Genomic DNA, 24707 nt, shown 5'->3' on the forward strand with positions numbered 1-24707 from the left:
TAACTGACTTTTCCGTGGATTTTGCTCCGAATAGGCATTGGCCGTAAACTTGGTATGCATACAAACGGCAGGAATTTTTTAGCCAACTTTCACCAAATCACGTGTTTTTTCAGCTCTTTACCCCCACCCTGTCGGGAACTTCTGCTATTGTTGGCTGATCTTTAGCATTGGTTCTGAGCATGCGTGCTTGTACTTGGGACTTAAGTCCAATGGACTTGTGTACACACGATCGGATTATCCTCCATCGGACATTTGTTGCCGGAAAGCTTGTCTGTTTTTACAGTGAACATTTGTCCGATGAAAAAAGCTAAAATGTTTGTCCGATGAAAAAAAGCTTAAATGTTTGTCCGATGAAAAAAAGCTTAAATGTTTGACCGATGGAGCAAACACAGTGTCGGATTGTCTGATAAAACAGTTGTTGTCAAAAAGTCTGATCGTGTGTATGGGCCTTTATTCTCTATGTGAGTCTAAAGTAGACTCCAGGCTGTCAATATTATCTAGCTTTGAGGTTGAAGGGCTTTGTAATACAATAAAGAGCTGCATTAAATATGGGCCTTATATAGGGCACCACCAAGCATCACTAGTTTGGATTAATCAGCGAAAAGCAGGGAAAAACTAAAAAAATGTATCCGATCGGTATGGTTTTCGCCCAGTAAGGAAGAATTGTCTGCAGAGTGCCTTGCATACCTTGCAATGTGGGCTAAATCCAAATGGTCACAGAATGCAATCATTTTATCTTAGAGAAGTACTGGAAGATTCAGATGACTGGAGGCACGTTCCATCTGGCTTCTGATGTATGCCCAATAAATGTAAATCAATGTCAAATTACAGTCATGAAAACAAAGTTAAACTCAGGGCAACAATTTCTTAATTAAACGTATTTCAAAGGATATATAATCCCCACTGTGAGCATCAAATGCCTTTGAAAATCCAGACATTACCTTGTAAATGTAGCAGTGACATCATCAGTGTGCTGCACGCAGCATGCACATGGCGCAAAGCTGTTTGCAGGACCCAGCAGGTCCACCTACTGCAGGCTGCGTGCAGGAACTAGAGGGGGACATATACAAAGACCAGTCATCCTGTATAAAAAGGGGGAAGCAATGACCCGTCTTTATTTGGGAAACGCCTGTACAGAGGCAAAGTGCAAGAGTTGTTTCAAGCTGAACTGTTGTTCAAATCTGGAAGAAATACCAGGAAGCATACCAAGAATGTAAGAGTAGAAATACACTCACCTTTTGTATTTAGACCAGGGGTAGGCAACCTCGGCCCTCAAGCTGTGGTAAAACTACAAGTCCCACGAGACATTGCAAGACCTTGACAATCACAGGCATGACTCCTAGAGGCAGAGGCATGATGGGATTTGTAGTTTCACCACAGCTGGAATGCCGAGGTTGCCTACCCCTGATTTAGACAATATTAGTTTAGGCCAAAGAGATTAATTCAAATGCTGCTGCTACGACTCGGTTCATCTGTTGTGCAGTGGGAAATGATGACCTTTGAATAAGTCCCAGTATCTGCTTATCAGAAGACACAGCAAACGTCATATGTTTGGCTAATGCTTGCACGACTGCCGAACTACCTCCGTCTGGCTGTGGCTGGCAGATCAGAAATAAAATGATATTTAAAGAATTAATTCAGCTGAGTGAGAAAGGAAGGTGCTGAGCTCTTTTATCTATGAACTTGTCATGGGGAATAAATCCATATCTTATTTTATATACTGTAGATACAGAAGAACAGTCATACCCAGCAGGCTGCAGGAAGGTAGCACCTCATAAAGCCATTCTGCAAGGCAGGATTGTGAACAGATAAACTACACAGTGATGATGGAAATACTACATTTCAGGAATTTTAATTCAAATTTTAAGGAATTATCTCACAGACAACTCCAACAGCTGTCATTAGATATTCATCTGTTTTCAGTGGAAACAGGTTTTGAAGGATTAAAAATAATCCATGATTACTACAAAAGAAGAACAGAAAGTGACTTTTTCTCTAGGTATATATATTTGATAATGACACCAAAAAAAAGAAAAAAAAATCTTATCTATACGTAGTGTGACTGATAGAAGAGATTTTCCACAAAAAAAAAAAGTTTACCACAATATTTAAGAAATATTTAGTTACCTAAATCCATGCTTTTAGATTTTCGGGTTTTAACAAAGTCCAACTGACTGGCGTCTCCAAACTGCTTGGTGCGTTTCTCTGACATGCTCTGGCGACCAAACCCCTCTCTCTGGAAGGCAAGAGATGGATCTACATCTGGACTCAAAGTGCTGAAAGAAATTTAAAATAGCATTCATATTAACTAATCAAGAAATAGTGTATTTGTCAGTGTGAGGGTGTGTATTTCATAAGGCATATGTTCTACACATTTATTCTTATTTCCCGCAGAAGCATGCAGAGCATTGCACTTGTGATCAGCGGCTCTTGAGTGCAATGCCAGTCTCCTTGCAGACAAGCCCTACAGCTGTCAGCCCATACCTTTGCTCAGGCTGTCTGTTTAAAAGCTCTTCAGTGCCCTCGCCGTTCATTGGGAACTACAAGCCATCTGCCACAGTGGCATCCAGGATCTGTGAATAAATAATGCTTAGGGGAATGGAGATGGGGATGGAGAGAATGCTGGAGCATGTTACTGGTTACACCCTACTACGAATGGGCTAGGGCGTGTTCAGGATCCTAGTCCCAACCCACCTGCCCAGCTTCCTGGTGGGATCGGGCAGGTGGGTTGGGACTAGGAACCTGAACATGCCTGAGCCCATCTCTAAACCCTACATATGGGTGTAATGTTTACCATGCTCCAAAAGGTAAGCTTAGCCTTAAAGGGGTTGTAAAGGTAAAAGTTTTTTTACCTTAATGCATCCTATGCATTAAGGTAAAAAAACATCTGACATCATGAAGGTTGCTTTCTCTTTTGAGAGCTCTTGGGGAGGCAGCAGCTCCGTTCTATCCTAAGCGCGGATTCTTTAAATATTTTGATCATGAAGGTTTACGTCTACCTTTAAAGATCTCAAGTCTTAAGTGGTACATTGTTTAGGCACTTTAAAAAAAAAAAAAAAACTGTCTCTACACCTGTCCCCTACTTGCACATTATTCTGAATACTTCCTAACTGCCTATATAGTCACGTGTATTACCCTGCTCCAAACAACCAGAAAGGTAAGAATTATTTTTTGTATAATTCGTTTTAGGTATTCTGTGTAAACATGGAGTGGGTATTTCTCAAATCTGACTGTAATAGGTGAAATACACTTTAAACTGTAGCACATCTGTTACTTAAAGGATAAATAATATGAAGCAAATAAATCCAGGGTAGAAAATGTGAAAACGCTTAACTTAGGCTTTAAAAGGGGACCAAAAATAGAATTTAGCCACAGACATAACACACTTAAAGTGTCACTCTATAAGCGCTTTGCAGAACAAACACTTCCAAATGTCCTGAAAGTCACCTTTACCCATGTATTGCTGAGCACAGTCATTAAGCTGTGTCCCACCAGCACATTCATCTCTCTTCCGTCCAATTATTAAAATATTCATCAGGTTTTTACAGGCTCAAATCTACTCCCCGGGACCGATTTGGGAAGAGCTTTGCCACCCGGCGACCCTGCATATTATTAACATTCCTTATATTAATCCCTTCTTATTGCACTTTTTGTTTTCATAATATTTTCATGAAGGATTAGGGAGATAATGTCATGCTGGACAGCATACATTTCCCTCTGTGATTTAGAACAGCTGCCAGGCTTGTTTGTATAACCCTAGTATGTCCATTGTGACTGCTCCAAGTTTCTGCCTCCGAGCATGAGCTTGTAGAGAACACGCCGCTCCCCTCTGTCTACTTGGCCCCCTGACTGCAGGAAATTGAACTGCATGGCTTTATTGTTAATGAATCTGGTCTTTAATGGCTGCGTTGTAAATGAGTACACTTCGATTGTGAATACAGAAACCAGAACATCACATGGTCAGAACTGGCTGTACCAGAAGATGATTCGCTATGTCTTGATGGGTGATGGTCCTAATTAATATGGCACAAGTAGCATGACCTTTAATCAGAATCCAGTGACATTAGCTAATAACTCTGAATACACTAATAGTTTATTAAGAAAAAACGACAGGTAAAAAAAAAGTCCTTACAAGTGTGCAAAACTTAAATGGCAATTCCAGGCAATTAAACCAAAAAAGAAAATTGATTATATATATAATCAGTGAGCTGTTAATACCAACTAGAAAGCTTCATATTAGGTGCGAATTTGAACAGCATTTATATATAGATAGATCGAGAGAGAGACAGAGAGGGAGGGGGGAGAGAGATCTATATATACACACACACACACACACTAAATATATATATATATATATATATATATATATATGAGAGAGGGATCTATATACATACATACATACACATTTTATATATAAAAATATCCTCCCATGATCCTATGGACTAGCAAGGACCTAGCAGAGATTTACAAAGCCCTGAGGCAGGACTGAAGCTTACTTGCCACATTGAATGTCTTCTCTTTTGCAGTGAAACGTAATGTTTTCTAGAAGTCTGCCGTGTATGGAGCAGAGATATAATTTATTTATTTTTGCAGGATCAATGATGTAATTAAATTGCAGAGAGTTTTAGATGAACAGGACTGGGAATTTTTTTGGCCTTCAGAACTGGTTCAGAAGTTCAGGGTATTGGCAACAAAAACATTTGATAAGTAGGTGTTTTCAGCACCGAGCTGAAAAACAAATAATCTGATTGGGTTCACTGTATATCCTCTCATGTATTTCATTGTTAAGTGCTCAGATTGCCAGTCCACTCAAAACTAATATTTCACATTTTGGTAAATGTTGAAAAGCTTAACCACTCAAGAGTTTCTTTTATCATGGGGAGAACTGTTTAGTATTGCCAGGCCTGCAGATCTCCAAGAGCAAGGGTCTCTAAACTTTCTAAAGAAAGGGCCGGTTTGCTGTCCTTCAGACTTTAGGGGGGCTGGACTGTGCCTAGTGTGAGTAAACAATGCCCGATCTTTGATATCAGGGAGAGAAATAGTTGGTGTCAGTGGGAGGAATAATGCCCCATTTTTGTCATTGGTGGAATAAATTATGCCCCATTGTTGGCGTCAGTGAAAGGAATAGTGACCTATTGTTGGCGTCAGTGGCAAGAATAATATTGCCTCAAGGGCCATATAAAGGCAAGTCATAGTTTGGAGACCACTGTCCTAGAGCCATTCTGCCTGCTGGGTTTTTAATGTATTTTGAAACATAATTAGTGGGAGCAACCAAAGGTGGCTGCAAACACACAATCTACAAAGAGGGCAAAAACATGAACTATGGCAAGGAAATCTCACTATTTTGAAGAAAATCTTCACCAATCTTTGTCAAAGAGAACAATGTTGTCTGGCTACCCCTGGTTTCAACTCTTTGGAGTGGATCTACTAACATTGTAGTGTGCAAAATCTGGTGCACCTCTGCATAGAAACCAATCAGCTTCCAGGTTTTTTGTTTTTGTTTTGTCAAAGCTTAAAGTGGTTCTTAACCTAAAGAAAAAAAATCATGGTCCTGTCCCTTTAAGGAACAAGCTATAGCATAGCAATTTTGCCTTTTCAATTGCCCCTTTCTATCTTCTACAGCAACAATTCTCAACCCTGTCTGCAAGCACCCCCAAAAGGCCATGTTTGCAGGTTTTCCTTTATCTTGCTCAGATGCTTTAATCAGTGTCAATGGCTTAGTATTTTCGACAGCTATTTTATTCAAGAGAAAGTCATAAAACATGGCCTGTTGTGCTACTTGAAGACAGTGTTGAGAACCACTGTTCTACAGTACCTGGTTTATCTTGGCTGGTCCTGACTTCCCATCTGTGAGATGCTTCAGTTTTAGTATGCAGTGAGAATACAATCTCCTTCCCATCCCTCCCCGCCTTCATTCATTGACTATACTGATTACCCAAAACAGAAGGGAATCTTGGCCCCCTCCCACTTGGCTCCCTTAGATCAGGATACAGAGCAGAGGGAGGACACATGACCACAAAAGAAAAAAGGTATTAAAATTGGAAAAAAATAAAAACAAACTGCACTGTACTGTTTAAACGAACAAATAAACACAGAGGTTAGATCAATTTTAGCAATTTAAGTTAACAACCACTTTAATCACTTCTGGACCGCCCACCGTGTATGTACGTCGCTACTTTGACATTACGTACTGTGGTTATGGCAGCAGATTGCGGTCATAATCCTGGTATATTTTTACACAGCAGGCGATCCGGAGCCAAGATTTCACTTTAGGCAGTCACTGCCAGTAAAACATTCTCAACAAAATATTAACATTTTATTTATGAATATTTTGATTTGTCAAATTACACTTGAGCCCCTGATAGTGGGGACTGTGTATAAAAATGGTTGCAATTCTTAAAATTTGTACTTGATATTTTTATTCAACCTGTTGAATTAAAACTGAAAGCCTGCACTTTAAATTAAATTGGATTGTTGTTGTATTTTTTTTCTGGTGGTATACAGAGCCAAAAGTATGAAAATTGTGCCTGTGTCCAAATATATATATGGACTTAACTGTATGTCAAGGCATGTAAACATGTGGCAGCTGTAATGGCTAGCTCCCACTTGCAACGTTTCAGAATAGCTGAGATGTGCTGTACAGGGAAGGTGCTCTGCTTCGCTCTTTCCCCGGCAATCTCGCTGATGCTTTAAAAGCGTGCTCAAGAGAAGGACCAACTGCAGAAGCGGCATATAATAACTCTCACTGCTTGTGCTAATTATCACTACAGCCCTAGGAGGTGGCACAACTGAGAGCTTTATTTTGCTTATTGATGTACATAATTACAAGGCTTGCAAATTATGCACAATTCCCCAATTACGAAGAGAGGCTGTAGTCTTCAGACTGTTTAATAATTATCAAATTCCAGGTGACTATCAACTCTGGGTTTCACTGTGTGATGAAAATAATGCAAACCTGCCAGGTAGTGTGTGGCACTGAAACAAAACAATTGGCTGTATCCCATATCTATTAGAAGGTATCAATTTTGTCTGTTTTGTCAAACTGAATGAATGCATTTGGTACAGAAGCCACAGGACAGCAACTGAACTACAAATTGTATGAACAAATGTGAGTATCAGCGAGAACTTACATATTTTATCTTCCTGAGGATCTATGATGATAAAAATATAAGCTGTTAATCCTGATATTTTCAAAAGCCAGAAGTTGTCGTCCTGAACCTGGCTTTACTACCTCAACCAAGTCACTCAACCTGGTAGCTCAAGTCACTCAACCTAGAACAAGCTAGTAGACAGTCAAGTCTGAAAGTCTAAGCGCTTCTAAAAACTTTCTATAGGATAGTGCTTTATTAGATATTGTCTTTTCCCCCAAAAGACAACAGAGGTCATTGCAATCCCTGTCCTTATATAGTTCTCGTTCCCTCCTAAATGTCCAGAGCTATGGCTCCCAATAAGTAAAGTTGTTATTACTTCCTGTCATCACTGTGCATTCATGCAAAAAGCGTGAGTTGCCATGCTAATGCTTTGGTTTCAATACTCACTGTCACTGAACTATACCAAGTATAGTGATTAGGAATGTGTTGAATGTCTGTTGTGGGTCAGTAACTCAAAAGGATTAAAAGGCTAGACACAGCCCAGAAAACAGCACTTTCAGTGGCCAGTGACTACAGCATTGGTGCACTTTAACACCGTACCAACACTAAAAGCATACCTATCAACCTTCTGAGATGGGAATGAGGGAAACCTATTAGCAAAAGTATGTAGGCATAAGACACACCTCCTGCGACCCCCCTTAACCACTTCCTGCCCGATTTTGAGTGGGGATATCTGAATGATGCCTGCAGCTAAATGTTAAAGTGTCGCCTATGGGTATTTTTAAGTACCGAAGTTGGGCGCCATTCCACAAGTGTGCGCAATTTCAAAGAGGGACATGTTGGGTATCGATTTACTTGGCATAACATCATCTTTCACATTATGCAACAAAAATTGGGCTAAATTTACCGTTTTTTTTTTTTTTATGCATACCATTAATCCCCCAAAAAAATGCATATGAAAAAAATCACCAATTGCAAGGACCACCATTCTATTGCCTAGAGTCTCTGCTAAAAAAAAAACATATATAATGTTTGGGGGTTCTGAGTAATTTTGTAGCAAATTATGATTTTTACATGTAGGAGTGAAGTGTCAGAATTGGCCTGGGTAGCAAGTGGTTAAAATAATTGTACATTTTTTTTTACTACTACTATTCCTTTATATTGGCTTTTGGAATTTACAAATTAGAAATTGGATGGAAGGTTTAGCACTGTAAAACACTTTTTGACAGATATAGCTACAGTAAAACCTTGGTTTGAGAGTAACTTGGTTTGAGAGCATTTTGCAGGACAAGCAAAATGTTTAAATAAATGTTGCCTTGATAAACAAGCGATGTCTTGATATACGAGTAGCATCATGTCACAACCGAGTATAAAAAAAAGAAGAGAGGAGCAAGTGTAGCAATATGGTTACATTTAATGAAGGTACAACATTTAGCAAATTATTGCTACACTCTTTTCTTTTTAACCCTGTAAAAAAATGCTTTGATATACAATATATATATATATAAATAAAGTGCTTTGGACTACAAGCCTGTTTCTGGAACGAATTATGCTCGCAAACCAAGGTTTTACTGTATATAGATAAGACCAAAATGAGGGAAAAATGAGGAGGAGAGAGGGACTTTGTATCAAATAAGGGACAGCCTCTCAAAATCCAAGGACAGTTAGAAAGTGTGCAAAAGGGCCAAAGAGCATGATGGACCCCTTTCTTCTCCAAAGAGCAGGGCAAGCTGAGCCTAGTTTGTTGCTTAACTTTCAAATGGTGCATAAATCTCCTTAGCATTAGAAATACTTGTGATAGAGTTGAAATTTGAATCACAGAACTGATTTACAGCCTACAATCTCACTATGTTCCCATCACTGGATCATATTAAGTGGTTTGCAAAGGCTAATACAGTAAAAATAGGTTCCTCTTTCCAAAGCAGGCTATTGCAGTTATTGCATGCTAGAAACAGATACAAGTTAGTGCTTTTCTGCCAAACAGTGCATTCAAAATAGAAACGCAGATTTTGTGGTTTGTCTGGAGCTTTTTAAATGAGTCGGAGTTTAAGCAGAACCTGCTTGAGGGTTAACCTAAACTACAATGGGCTGACCTTACAAAGAAATACAAGCCACGCTTACCTCTCTGTGGATTCACTAGTAACATTTTTTGACCAGGCTCCTGCAGAGTCTGTAACACATCCTACATCATCATGTGAGCTGGATGACGAGTGGTCAGAGAGCTGGGAAGGCATTGCTGGGGATCTGTCATCTTCGATGATCACAGTGTCATCCTGAGGCATGTTCACTGTTGGGGAAAGTTGATATTTACCTGCAGAAAGCAGAAAGCAGCATTACATGACAGAAAGCTTGACTAAGCAATTCCAGCAGCGGCTCAACACTCCCTCCCCAAGTTCTGTTCAGCATCTTTGGAGCCCTGAGACTTGAGTTTATTAAGCAAGAAAAACAGCAGACATTTATCTACTGTGGGTGACAAATTATGCCAGCTGAGAATTAAAAAGGTGAGCAATACACATGGCTTACAAGTCTTCCTAGTCCATGCTTTCAAAACCTGTGGTTAAAAATGCATTTTCAGTTATAGATGAGGTCAAACATGTATACTGCAACTTCAATTTTGTCCTACACAAAGGAAAAACCTTTAATAAAATATAGCAGGGTGTCTATGTGATTGACATCATTCTGCCAATGTAAACTGAAAGCATTCCCTCAACCCACCTTTCCCAGAACAATAAGATTTTACCTGCCGATGAAATTTGTTATCACAATGGGCAACTAGGGTATGTGCCTGAATATGTCCTGATAACAGCTTCTTGTAATCTCTTCCCTATCCTAACAGTACTCAGACTAGAAGGATAAGTCATAGCAAGAGAAGCGAGTCGGGCATCCACATAGTAAGATTATGAATCCTTTCAAGGCCACGCTTTAATATGGAATCTATCTACATACAGTAAACATTCTGAATAGGCCCTCTACACACTGCTCTGCACCATATTTCTAGCAAACTTTGCAAATAAAATATTTTTTTAGGTCACAAAAAGTGCAAAACATTTTTAAGCTGGCCAACTGCACCACAGTAATACTTTCTGGCCAGTCCCTACACTGCTCTGCAAATGCTCCAGTGAATATAGTGGCAATAGGGGGCAGATAAACACAATCACCCTGTAAAAGTTTTAAAGGATTATTAAAGGGTATCTTTACCCCAAACTGATATACCTAGCACCCTATGATTTATTTATGTATTTATTCTATATGATAGAGGCACAATAAATGATTGGAAGCCCATAATTTCCAGAGGGCAAAAACCAAGCCAGACACTACAAATGCAAGATCTCAACGTATATATGAAGCCAGTGTGCGAGTCATCCCGAGCATAGCCCATCTATAACTTAAATATTAGATGTAAGAAAATTACCACTTTATTATACATCCAGACACATATTTGAGACCTACAGTGGATTTGGTGTTTCGACCCCCTGCATGTCAGAATGAGCAGTAAAACACAAGTTAACTCCTCAGGTCCCAGAGGTGATGGTGGAGCCTTGCTCTGTCAAGTATAATTTGTGAACCAAGATGTTGGATGTCAATTAAATCAATGTCAAAAGATCATTTGAATATACACCTCTGAAGTTCCAAGTACTTAGTGATCTCAGAATTAGGAAGCTAGGGAGATGTCAATGGGATAGCTGGAAACACTGGCACACATACTTCACAATTTAAATGTGCTAAGTGGTTGGAGGTTTGCCTAATAGAATAGTGAATGTGGATGTGTTGGTGACCTTAAATAAAAACCACGAAAAAACCCTAGTGCATACCATCTCGTGAGGCTTCTGTGCAGTCAGTGTAAATTAAAATCTTTATATATAGATCAGTCCTCTTACAGTTCACTGTTACACAACAAAGCAATACATGCAATGTTCCAATTTTCACCATTTAATTCCTTCATCCCAGCATAGCCCTTTGAGCATCAACATAGGGGACTTGATAAATACCTATGTATGCATTATTATTGCAAAGCAGAACAATCAGAACTATGATCAGAATTTTTTTCTCACCCTTCATGTGCAAGCTGTATGTTTATGATAAACCATGGAGACACTGATATCTCCTGTTCATCTAGATCCAAATCAATAATTTATTCTAGCAAAGCTTGTTTTTATGCAACATTGCCATGAGTAACTTAGTGTTTCACTTTAGCTCTAATTAAAACTAAAGGTGTCAAAATGTGCAGAGAAATTCATTACCATGCAGGAAAAGCTGGAATACAGAAGTGGGCCGGCTTACAGATGCAGACTGGTCTGAGGCTCTAGCAACACTTCCTGTGATGCAAGTTTCTCTTACACGAGTCTAAACTACTGTGATTATGCCTTCTCATTGCCTGCTCCAATCCTTTACATGCTGCACCAAAGCACCAAAACCGTGTGCATTGATTGCGATTACAGAACATTACCAAAAAGTTGATTTGAATGGGTCGCATTTGGCTGGCCTACTGACCGTCGAACGTAATAGGAGTAATAGTTTTTGCCACGGGAATGAAGAAAAAAAAATCATGACATGTGAACAGCCCCATCTGCTGCCTTTGTAATTTAAGGGGACCGTTGGGAGGCACTAAAAATGCAACAGGCATTTTTAGCACCTGCATTGTGAGAATACAGAAAAGTTATGCCCCTTTCACACGTGCGGATAGAAATCAGCTTTTAGCTGTGGATAGATAAGGTTATCCACCGCACCTAAACTCACATTCCTATGGCCCCATTCCCACACTGCATTTAGCAACGGTTTAGTCACATGGGGTTTTGTGCAGTTAGAAAAAATATGGTTTTGCACAGAGCAGCCTCAATCCTCATCTTCTCGGGTCTCCAACAGCTGCTCTTGCCTCCTCCTCTTCTCTAAGTGCCCCCAAAGCAAGCCTCTTGCTAAGGGGGCACTTGTGCAATGCTTGCTCCCGAGCCCAACTTTGGGGGCTCGGCCCTGCTCCCACCCAATCTAGCAGTAATTGACAGAAGTGTGACCCAATGCCTCCCGCAGAGTGAGCTGCACAGGTAAAAGAAAAACCTTCAGCCTTTAGAACTACTATTAAAAAAAAAAGTGAAAGTTATACAAGATTACTGCAAAATAGAAATCCAAGCACAAAGCTGAACACATAGCTGCAGCACCAAAGCAACACAATTTTATAGCTGATCTTGAAGCACAAAAACCTTTTATTATAATATATTCCTCAATACCAAAGATCAACTTGGTGTGCACAAAAGGCTTTTAAAAACTCAAATATTATCTTGTAGATTGTAGCAATGACATCATCATTATGCCACATACAGCCTACACAGAGAGCAGAGCTATGTGAGGCACTCAACAGGTCCCCCCATCATAAAGTGCAAAAAAACTAGAGGAGGGATGGATACAAGACCAGTCACCCTGATCAAGGAGAGATAGCAGCAGTAAGCGGTCTTTATTATAGGAAGCTACTACACAGAGGTAAAAAGTTTCACACTGGATTATTACACAGATCTGGAAGAAATACACAAAGCACACCAACATTTGCTCATCCTAAAGTATAGTTTTAAATATCTTTAGTAAACGTGTTTGACTTCTGGATAGTCAATTATGATAAAATATGTAAAACAAAAACAGCTTTATTCACAACTTCTGCATAATGCGTCATATGTGACTATGCCTAGCCTTTTCATCAGATCCTTCAGAATTCTCCAAGTAAGATGCATTGGTTTTATCATGGGAAGGCTGCCTATGTAAACCACACCACCAGGTGGCTCCACCGAGACATCGGACAGTGATATGGCCTAGGACAGGGATAAGTAATTAGCGGACCTCCAGCTGTTGCAGAACTACAAGTCCCATCATGCCTCTGCCTCTGGGTGTCATGCTTATGGCTGTTGGAGACTTGCTATGCCTCATGGGACTTGTAGTTCTGCAACAGCTGGAGGTCCGCTAATTGCATATCCCTGGCCTAGGACAATACAAACTCTTTAACATGAGTTTCTTCTCCCTCCCAGAGTTTAGCAGAAAACCGCTAATAAAACGTTCTTCATTTTAATGTTCATATCAACCATAATTCCGTCAAATCTAAAATATAACGTATAATGTACCAACAGAAGGTCCTGCTTCTATCAAAACACGAAGGGAGATTTATGAAAACACCACAAAAATAATTATTTTTCTTAATTACATTCTTAATGAGCTCATTAGAAACATTGGAATTTAAATGATCCAATAGCTCTATTTATGTCTTGCTAGTGAAGGGAGAAAAATAATAACTTCCCAATGCAAGGGAAAAATGTTTTTAATGTCAGGAGCAATTTTAATCAAACCTCTCATTGTGTTTTAAATTTGGAAATCCTTATAAACTAATCCCATGATGAGCCAGTCAGTAAATCTCCATTCTCCTGTGGCAAGACAAGTCTTTATTAACTGGGTCTGTTAAGGGAAAGCTGGATAGCTGCAGAGCAAGCGCTAATAACCTCATTGGCCACAGGGGACGAGGGAGCCAGCGTGGTGCTGAATGCCAACAAAGGATGCAGAAAATTATCTATAGTGATTTGGAGCTAATGCACTGAAAAATAGAAAACCCAAGCAAGCTAGCGATAGCACTCCAGTGACCCATTCTGCCGCCTCAGTGCTACCCGTAATATAGTACTTCTACATGTAAAACCTATTACCACATATGAAAATTCAAAACTGTTAAAGTCAACCTTGCATGAGAAAATAGTTTTCTAACAGTATAATCCACACTGCTCACTCAACTCTGTAATTGAGAGGTTTAAAAAAATAAAATAAATGTTTTGTTCATGGCGCAATAAGCTTAGCTCCTCCCTTCTCATGCTTCTTTTTTATTATAACATTCAGAGATTCCCTGTTAAAACACCTACGTTCTAGAAAAACTCTGGATCTGCTGGTCAGGTGATGTCATCAATTCCACCCTTTTCAGTCAAGCATCTATACTGTATACATGCTTTAGCTCGATCCCTGGAGACTCGACTATGGCAGCTCCATAATACACTTTACACAGAGATATATATATATATATTAGGGGTGCAACGGATCAAAAAACGTACGGTTCGGATGGTTTCTCGGATCAGAGTCACGGATCGGATCATTTTTCGGATCAGCAAAAAAAAGTGTTGTAACGTGGCTCAAGCACTTTCAGCATGTGTTTAAAGCCCTCGTTTTGCACAACCGAATATGGTCTCACGTCTGCACCTATAAACACACCGATAGCGTTTGTGATGGCTTTAGCCGGTTCTGATTGTTCAACAATGGGCTGCTTAAATGCTGTTGTGAGAAGCGGTTGTTGAGCAGCTTTCATTTTCGTTTTCACTCCCGTCAGTGAAACACCAGGGTGATGTCGCTTCAAATGCGTGGCCATGCTTGATGTGTTTCCACTGTCATATGGCTTTCTTGTGCCACAGTGCCTACACACCGTCACGGTTTTATCCACTAACCTCTTTCCTTCATCATTATATTTGACAGGGAAGGCAAAATGCTCCCATACAGGGGAATTAAAATGACACGGGGCGTTCAAGCTCCTCTGTTCGCCATGACCACGCTGTGTGTGGACTGAACATGCACACAACTTTTTTTTTTTTTTTTTTTTAAATCAATCAGCGGATCACCTGTGTGCGGTTCGGATCAATATCTTCAGTTCGGATCAAGGATGATCCTTTGCACCACTAATTATATATATATATATATATATATATATATATATATATATATATATATATATATATATATATATATATATATATATATATATATATATATATATATATATAATCATGCAAAATATGTAACTACTGTTCCAAACCGATTTTCTTAGCGATATTAAAGGCAAAATGTTAAAAAACAAAACAAACATGTCATACTTACCTGCTTTGTGCAGTGGTTTTGCACAGAGCAGCCCTGATCCTCCTTCTCTGGTCCCCTGCCGGCACCTCCTGGCCCCTCCCTCCTGTTAAGTGTGCCAAGCAGGCACACTCCTGAGCTGCTGCTCTGCATGTCCATTCAGACATGGAGCTGTGGCTTGGACCTGCCACCTCTCTCCCCTCATTGGCTCACTGGCTGTGATGGACAGCAGCCGGAGCCTTTGGCTCCTGGTGCTCTCTCATCCAATGAGGAGAGGTAGTCCCAGGACAGCCGAGACTGTTGTACCAATTGCTATGTTGAGAGGAAGCTCAGGTAAGTATTAGGGAGACTATTGCACACAGGTTTGCAAAGAATGCATGAAGGTAAAAAAAAGAAAAAAATCACCCTTTACCACCGCTTTAAGTAAATGATGCAAGATTATACAAAAATAGGTCTGTATATACGTCTAAACTCAAAATAAATAAAAACAAATCATAAATCCATCACATAGAAAGTACATCAGTGAAAAATGTCCACATAAAAAAAATCAAGCGTATGTGTGTACAATACTAAGAATCAGCCAAAAAAGTTTATAGGAAATAAATGATATATGTGTATATAAAGTCCAAAAATGTATTCAATAGTTCACCTAAAGAAATTAAAGGGACATTTCAAAGCATATAAAGTGCTTCCAGTGTCCAGGTGCTACTCCCCTATGCACAGCCTCTAACCCAGTGTTTTTCAACTCCAGTCCTCAAGGCACCCCAACAGGTCATGTTTTCAGGCTTTCCATTTTTTTGCACAGGTGATTTGATTAGTTTCACTGCCTTAGTAATTCCCACAGCCTTTTTTTATCTGAGGGAAATCCTGAAAACATGACCTGTTGGGGCGCCTTGAGGACTGGAGTTGAGAAACACTGCTCTAACCAGAAAGAGATCAATTTTGCATAACACTGAGGGCACAGGCAGTCAGTGCCAGGTTAATAACTCCAATGAAAATAGCCCACAGGCACTTTATCTCACTCCTTAATCACCACAGCACTCCACAGGTAATAATCAAATATAATAAAGTAGAAACCTTATGGTGCACCAAGTTTAAAATGTAACCTACCTAAAATGGTCAAACTCTCTAGTTAAACTTTAGCTCATTGTAATCTATAATGATAAATGCTACTGATCAGATCCTGTAAAACTTCACTTACTTGTACATCCCTCTCATAATCCATCCTGCAATCTTATATGACGTGACCGGCAAATGTGCAGTCTGTCGTTTGATTCACGGCACGCTATATGTGCCATTTCTGTATCAACAACATGCCGTGTCTGTCATTTCCCCTGTAAACCGCACAGCATGGAAGCTTCGCTGTACTGTGCCTCCTCATCTTCATTATTTTCCCTTGGATAGCACGTGACCGCGCATGTGCGAGATTTTGGCAGGGGAACAAAGGCGGGGCGGAAATTACATCCTCAACAGAGACAGAAAACAATAGCAACGATTGCACAGCCGATTCCCGGAAGAGAATATAATTTATCAAATGACAAAAAAGGTAATTGTAAAGCGGTTTTTAATCAAGTTTAAATGTGCAAGGTTTAGTTCTATAATACTAATAAAAAAAAGGGGGGGAGGGGGTTTACTTCCTTTATAAAACAGTAATACACTCACATAACAGAAACCACCAAGGGATATATCAGTTGGCACTGCACCGGTCGGCGTGAGCTCCGACCAATATGTCTTCCCTGAACAGGTGTCTTCAGCTATTTTTATATATGTTGCAGCTCAGTGTTTCACTACACAGGGCCTCTGAAGACAGGGATAAAACTATGTATGACATTTAATTCAAGTCAGTGATCTCCAACCTGTCATATGACGTGGGAAGTGCTCTTGCCATTACATACTGCATGTATTTAGGAAGAACTCTAGTTCATTCACATGTATAACTGCTTTACCACATTTACTGAAGGAAAAAAAGTCACATGTAGCATACACTTGTTGTCAGGATTTTTTAATACATTTCTTGCATACAGCTCCAGTTGACAATTTTCATTGTTGGATAAAAAAGATATTTATCAACTCTGTGCTGACAGACAATTTATGAGACTCGCTGCAGTTTACCAGTGCATGTAATCGAGAACAACTCTGCATTCACTGAATATAAACGATGAAAAAGTTCTGCTTTTCAAGGGAATTGAGGTAAAGAAAGTCATACACAAAGTCATTTCTGGATAATAACCAAAAGAATATATTTTCTAGGTGATGTTACAGGTGATGCTTCAAAGTGGTTCACCAATATTTTAATAGTTAAAGCAAATGCAAATCTGATCACATCTCAACCAATTTCATTTAAGCTTCAACATAATATTATTTCAAGTTTATTTTTTTAACAGCTTATTAAAATAATAACTGCTGATGCTACTATAAAGATCCATGCTTGGACACGTCCTGTTATAGGGTGACAACACTTGGTCTCTGTCTCCCAATTGTGCTCCTGCACTGCCACCCTTTTCAATGGAGGCTACAATTGACCATTTCAACACATTTTATACAGGGATAAATTACTGTTGTCACCATCAGAAAACATGCCCTGACAAACACCATGTAGCTGTAAACTGGAGTGCATATATACGTTCTAACCATTTTTATATTTTAGTAAAATTCTAGTCTGTGTCCTTACTGGAGAACTTTTCAAACACTTCCTGGAAAAAAAAAATCCTTCCTGACCCCCTAAGGCAGGCATGTCCAAAGTCCGGCCAGTGGGCCAATTGCGGCTCTCGTTCCAGTTTATTATGGCCCCACTGGTAATTTGGATATATATATTTTTTGTGGCCCCCCCAATGAATCCCTGAGCACCACCAGGATTCGTTGGGGGGGCCACAAAAGATATATACCATATTTATCCTTCTGGCAGCCTCGGAGGGGACAGGGAGAATGCCGAATGAGTCCAGTCAGATTACATACAGGAGAATCTTTTGTTTACTCAGTGCAATCTGTAATAGAAAGTCCAGTCTCCTGGGCTGGCATTGGACGACTGTTCTGTCTATCATAGGAGGCAGGACTTTGTATTAAAGCGGGAGTTCACCCATTTAAAAAAAAAAAAAAAATCTCCCCTTAGCTTCCTGCTCGTTCGGTCTAGGGGAATCGGCTATTTATATTAAAATATGTGCAGTACTTACCCGTTTTCGAGCTGCATCTTCTTCCGTCGCTTCCGGGTATGGGTCTTCGGGAGCGGGCGTTCCTTCTTGATTGACATTCTTCCGAGAGGCTTCCGACGGTCGCATCCATCGCGTCACTCGTAGCCGAAAGAAGCCGAACGTCGGTGCGGCTCTATACTGCGCCTGCGCACCGACGTTCGGCTTCTTTCGGAAAATCGTGACGCGATGGATGCGACCGTCGGAAGCCTCTCGGAAACCTGTCAATCAAGAAGGAACGCCCATTCCCGAAGCCCATACCCGGAAGCGACGGAGAGGATGCGTCTCGTAAACGGGTAAGTACTGCACATATTTTAAAATAAATAGCCGATTCCCCTAGTAATAACGAGCAGGAATCTAAGGGGGAAAAGTGCCCTCTAAGGGTGAACCCCCGCTTTAAAGAGGCCACCAAGCAAACAGGAGATTCTCCTGTATATAATCTGTTTGTGCTCGTCCCGCCCCCTCCCCGTCCCCTCCGAGGCTGCAGCAGGCTGCAGTGATGGCACTTTTGAGGCTGTATTCAGAGGCTGCATTCATGGCAATGGTGAGGCTGCATTCATGGCAATGGTGAGGCTGCATTCATGGCAATGGTGAGGCTGCATTCATGGCAATGGTGAGGCTGCATTCATGGCAATGGTGAGGCTGCATTCATGGGCACTGATTTGGCTACATTCAAGGGCAGTGAACCTTATTTTGCTTCACAGTTCTTTATTTAAAAAAAATAAAAATCCAGAATCTTTTCTTGTAAAGTGAAGGTGCATGTTATACGCTGATAAATATGGTATGTCCAAATAACATGTTTGAGCTCATCCTTAGACTCTTCACCACACACAGCCACAAAGGCAAGAGAATTCTTGTTGGGCAGTGTATTTGTTAATATGCATTTTATTTTAATGGTTCAACGAATGTCGGGCAAAATGGTCGGCCCTCACTCAGGTTCACTTCATCAAATCTGGCTCTCTTTGAAAAAAGTTTGGACATCCCTGCTAAGGCAATTGGATATTCCCCAGATCAACAACCTCTGGTGTTTTATTAATAAAATGTTAATATGCAGTAATATTCTGCGCAATGAAATCAAATTCTAGTGACAAAAAATGAAAGCAGATATATCTGTGAATAGTTTCATATGCCTACTACAAATTCTATTAAAGCGGCATTCTACCCAGAGCTAAATATGCAATTGAAGTAGATTTCAACGGTTTTACCTGCAAAAATATGTATCTTTTTCAGCTATTCACACACCACTATTATGCATGTCTAGGGCTTTGTAGATTCCCGTGTCAGGTGCATGTTCATTGGACAATTAAAGAGCATTTTCACCTTCCAACCAGGCCGTGGTGCCTGAAAATGTGGTGGCGCTTTATAGCTCATCAGAGCTTGAAGAATCACTTCTGTTTCTGCTGTGCAGGGGATTGGGAACAGACAGATTTTGGGCAAGAGACTAAAAAACATGGCGCAAGCATAAAACATGAGTGAGGCTTGCTCTAGACAGGCTGTCTGTCATCTTGTCTTGGAACAATAAAGTTTCTTTGTTACATGTGGGGAGCACCAACAAGCTTCTTTGGCAGGCATCTGGAGCTACGACGTGTGGATTGCAGGTTTTTGAATAGCGACCTCCTTTGGTTTTAAGACTAAAAAAACATATCTGGACTAATTTTTTCTACTTTCCAATTTCTTTTTATCTTTTTTGATGATTTAACGCAGTCTGTTTTAGCTACTGTCTACATTCCAGTGGCAAATTCATGTTTTGTTCTGGTTGGCTTACTGATGGTTAAAATGGAACAACTTACATGCCCAAAAAGTGTTGGCTGGACCATTTCGGACTCATTCCCATAGCTGCTGTGGAGATACCTAAAGCTGCATGTAGACAGCCCATGTTTCACTATAGGGACAAAATGCCTCATTTACACGCAAGTGCTGTGGCCCGTACAGCATGAAAAAGCATCTTGTTCATGCAGCTGGAGACACCTGCAAGCAATACATGTTTCTCTTTGTGGACACAGTCAATCATCCTAAAGTGACAGGAGGGCAAGGGCAGGTGAGTGGCATAGAACGCAGAAAGCTTGCGTGCAGATCTGCTCCCCTGCACGCCTGTCATATTAAAACAAGCAGAAGTGTCCACATAGCCGCTGCATCCCCAAAGCGAAACATAGGCTACCTGCATGCAGCTCCAGCTGCTTAAACAGTGCCTTATAGTCTCTACTGAAATCACATGGGTGACAAAGCAGAAGAGTATTTAGAAGACAGGAAGGTTCTCTCTCTATAAAAGGGAAATGTGCACAAAAGCAGAGGTTCTCTCAGCTCTCTTTCTCCACACTGGTGGCTCCCACTGCTGTCAATCACAGCCAGTAAGGGGGTGGGGGCAGGGCCGAGCTGCGCAGTGTGTGTCAATGGACACACAGAGCGGGGCTCAGGAGCAAGCATGCAAGAGTGCCCCCATAGCAAGTAGCACTCGGCTGGGGGGAGGAACCAGGGGTGCAGGAGGGGGAGCCAAGCAGAGGAGGATCAGTGCTGCTCTGTGCAAAACCATTGCACAGAGCAAATATAACGTGTTATTTTAATAAAATAAAAAAAAAGTCAAACCTTTAATATCACTTTAAAGGGTTAGTAAAGGAATTTTTTTATCCTTTAAAAAAACAAACCTGTTATACTTACCTCCACTGTGCAGTTCGTTTTTCACAGAGTGGCCTCGATCCACGTCTTCTGGGGTCCCTCGGTGGCTGTCTCTGATCCTCCCCGCAAGTACTGACCACAGTCATGCGAGAGAGCTCGCATGGTGGTGAGTAATTGCGGGCGCGCTCCCATGATACAGCGAGTGGCCATAGCCGCTCACTGTATCACTCGGCCCCGCACCTCGGCTTGCCGCGTCACTGGATGTGATTGACAGCAGCGCCAGCCAATGGCTGCACTGCTCTCAATCCATCCGCTCTAGCCAATCAGCAGCCAGGCTGAGCGGCGAAGAGGATCTCGTGACCGCGCGCGGGACTTTCGAGGGGTCAGGTAAGTATAACGGGGCTCGGGGGGGGGGGGGCAGCATCATATGTCTTTTTACCTTAATGCATAGATTTCATTAAGGTGAATTTTTATTTTACTTTACAACTCCTTTAAGGTTTATAAGCTATTTTAGTGACTGGGTTAAAATTTGTTGTATACATTAACAGTTGAAGCTGATTCCTGGTCAATCGCCCAAAATTGACTCCATAGGTGGCCCCAACGCCACCCATCCTTGCTTCAAAAATCAGAAAAACAATGGAGCAGGAAGGAAAATTTTCAGCTCAACAGTGCTTGCATTTAATCAGATGCAAGCACTGTTGAGGTATTCTGACAGTCGCCGGATTTCAGGATAGAAAAAGCGCAGTGGAAGATTGCATAGTGAGGATGGAGTATTCTGTTAAAAACATAAGAGTGTATGGCAAACTTAACAGAGAACCTGGAGAAGAAAAATGAACTGGTGTGAATGGTACCCACCCAAAGAGTTGAAATGATGAAAAAAAAATGTTGTTGTCCAGTTTACATCTGAATGAAGGAATAGATAGAACACAGTTATATCCCACAAATGTTCAGCACTAATACAATAGCAGGACTCGGTTCCTGACAGTTACGACTCTAACAGTGTTGACCGTGCCTAACACACATCCTTTAATCTAATAGAGCCATTATTCCAGGAAGACAAAACGCAGAGGTACACTTATAAAAAACAAGGCCCATTCTATGCTGCGCTCCCACTTCACCTGTTTTACTGGGAAAACACACTATGCCAATCACATTAGAAATCTTTTATCCTGTATAATCTCTGCTGCTCTTTGTTCGCCTGAATTGGATTTGAGATGTTGTATGCTGGCCGTTGCCATTGTAAATAGAACATTAATCACTCTTCAATAAACAGCAAAAAGGACAAAAACATGACATGATTAGTAGAGGCTACTTGACTCACCCATTATTCTACTTAATGCAGCATTCCTTGTGGGCGATTCGTCAAAGCTGTACATAGAGTGGGAAATTCTTCGCTCCCTGTCGTCCAGCATTGTCTCGATGGGCAATTCGGGCCCCGAGGGGCTTCCAGGTGACTCCAACTGTAGAATCAGGAGAGAAGGGATATCAGTGCTGACGGTCTATTTAACAGCATGGGGGAACAATAACAACATGCCTAAGGCCTGCACCCGGCTGGGTACCAAATGAGCTAGAACTTTTCACCCTCTACCAAAATAATTTGCATTGACAGCTCTGCTTAATGGGCAACTTTCGATGCCACTTTGTAGTATACCTCCTGTGGAGCGCCTGTCATATTTCAACACCCTTAAGCAAAAAATAAATAGTACAAAAGCAATGTCTCTGATCATATTAGACCAAATTTGCTTACAAATTTGTTCTTTTAACTCTTCTCTGCACTTAGGCATTCTACAGCAATAGAGACAAAATACAAAAATAATTTTACTGCCAAAATGCGTCTTTAATCTTATTATGCAGATGGCAGCTGTTAGGATAGTATGCTTTAGAATAAATAAAGCTTGAACTAATAAAACATATATTTTAATTGAAAAACAAGAATTCAAAGCACGATCCAGTTCTAGGTTTACTTTTTTATTTCCCCAAAATTATATTTCTTACAAAAATTTAACAAACAACATAATAAAAATTTTACTTGCTAAAGAATTTTTAAATATATAAATCGCCCCTCCACCTTGATATTGCATGCCTTGTAAAAGAGACTCTACCACCTTAATCGCCAATCCAGCATTAATCTGCTACTGGTCGAGTCCAGTAAAGATGAGGGAAAAAGTGTTATTTTGCATAAAGAACGCGTTTGAGGCAGACAGAAAACTCTGTAAAAAAGGCAAAGGTTTACATTTATCCAGGCCAGGATATAGCTAGTAGTAATTAGCCATATCTTACTAGATTTGTTCTGCAATGTTCAAAGTTTAAAATCAAAATGTGCGCAAAGCCACATGAAAAACTGTTGGTAACTTTTAATACCTGAGCACACAAAAAATAAATTTCAGCTATGTTGCAAGGATTACACAAATCAAAAATTAACTTAGTTGTTTGCAAAACACAGTGTCCACAAAAAGCCCAAAGGGGCTGCTAACACATGGTATGAAAGTGTGTTAAAATCAAGCCGTGGTCCCAACTTTCCAGACCACCAAAATTGCCTGCTTCTTACTGGAAATTTATCATCTCTGCATTATAGAGCTCAAATGTGCTTGTGAAAAGGGTAAAATCCTGCCAAACACACTGTATGTTTTCATGTATTTCTCCTTCTAGAACACAGATAAAATCCGAGAAAGCACAACTTCTCTCAAGTGTAATAGGAGAAAAAGAAGACCAACAAGGAAATAATGCTAAAACAAAATATCGAACTTGTGTGTTGAAGTCAAATATTCAGTGCTTTACAACTTTCCATGTGTATCTCCTTCTGGAACACAGCCAAAACTCTAGAAGGCGAGTTGTGCATCCTACTAGAGTTTTGGCTACTAGATTTATATTGACCTGAATAAATGTAAACCTTCACCCATTTCACAGATTTTTCCGTTTGCCTCAAAAGTATTATTTATGCAAATTGGGACTGAATCACTAAAAGTAAAAAATAAAACCTTTTATTTTACAGGACTGGATAGGTGGCAGATTGACGCTGAAATATCATAGTTAAATTTTCCTGTATCCAGATATACCCAGTGCTGCAATTTTGCGGTATACCAAGCACATTCGATTTTCTGTTTTATAATGTTCAAAGTTTTCTTATAAATGTATTTATTTCAGACTTTTTTCTGAGTTTGCTGTGCAGTGCACAAAAACAGAACACCAGAATTTACTATGAGAACACACATAAAAAAAAGTGCACTAGGGTTTGTCATATGATCCCCTCCCAAAGAAGGTACTTTCCCCGGCCCTGATGGTGGAAAGGGGCACTCAAGTCCACCTAGCCTAAAGCTGTCCTATCTCCTCGTGACCAGCCAAAGTCGACCAATGAGTATTAGGCAAAAGGTTCCCCCGAAGACCCTCTTCCCCAAGCCCCCCCCCCAAAGGCACAGGAGAAAATAACACAAGGGCCACATATCCAACCCCTAGGCTCCAGGGTAGGCCTAGGCAAAAATCCACACAGTACAATCCATGAGTGTAGGGGGAAAAAAAATCATCAAGTGCAGTGAGGCACACATGGAGAGCAATAAATAAAAGAAAAAAGCGGGGCCAGTGTGTACATATTTACATGGTTAGTCTGGTAAAAAAAAAGACAGAAGTCAATCCAGTTTAGCCAATAGAAGGAAGAAAACAAATAATAAAATCCTATATACACAATCCTATACCTACAGTTGATCCAGAGGAAGGCAAAACAATAAAACAAAGCATGATCCAATTTGCAAAAGCAGAGAAAAAACTTTTTGATTCCCCCCAAGAGGCAATCAGAAAGTCTTTGGATCAACTTTACCTGTACATATTCGTATCCAGTTATATTATGTGTATCTAGGAACGAATCCAGGCCTTTCTTAAAGGAATCTACTGAGATAGCGAGAACCACTTATTGAGACAGTTTATTCCAAATTTTTACTCTTACAATGAAGAAGCCTTTCCATATTTG

The 24707-nt window shown here is 40.4% G+C and overlaps 1 protein-coding gene across 13 annotated transcripts in view; it reads right to left on the reverse strand.

Moving 5' to 3' along the window:
- PARD3 (par-3 family cell polarity regulator) overlaps positions 1 to 24707 on the reverse strand; it is a 768046-nt gene that overhangs the window by 306152 nt on the left and 437187 nt on the right. For all 13 annotated transcript variants that reach the window (XM_040352652.1, XM_040352650.1, XM_040352646.1 and 10 more), the window contains 3 exons: positions 22068 to 22206; positions 9213 to 9402; positions 2128 to 2276 (listed from right to left, as the gene is read on the reverse strand). In XM_040352652.1, the coding sequence (XP_040208586.1) occupies positions 2128 to 2276; positions 9213 to 9402; positions 22068 to 22206 (478 nt within the window). The remainder of the gene's footprint in view (positions 1 to 2127; positions 2277 to 9212; positions 9403 to 22067; positions 22207 to 24707) is intronic.

This window comes from Rana temporaria, chromosome 5 (genome assembly GCF_905171775.1).
Source record: "Rana temporaria chromosome 5, aRanTem1.1, whole genome shotgun sequence".
NCBI classification, from domain to species: domain Eukaryota; kingdom Metazoa; phylum Chordata; class Amphibia; order Anura; family Ranidae; genus Rana; species Rana temporaria.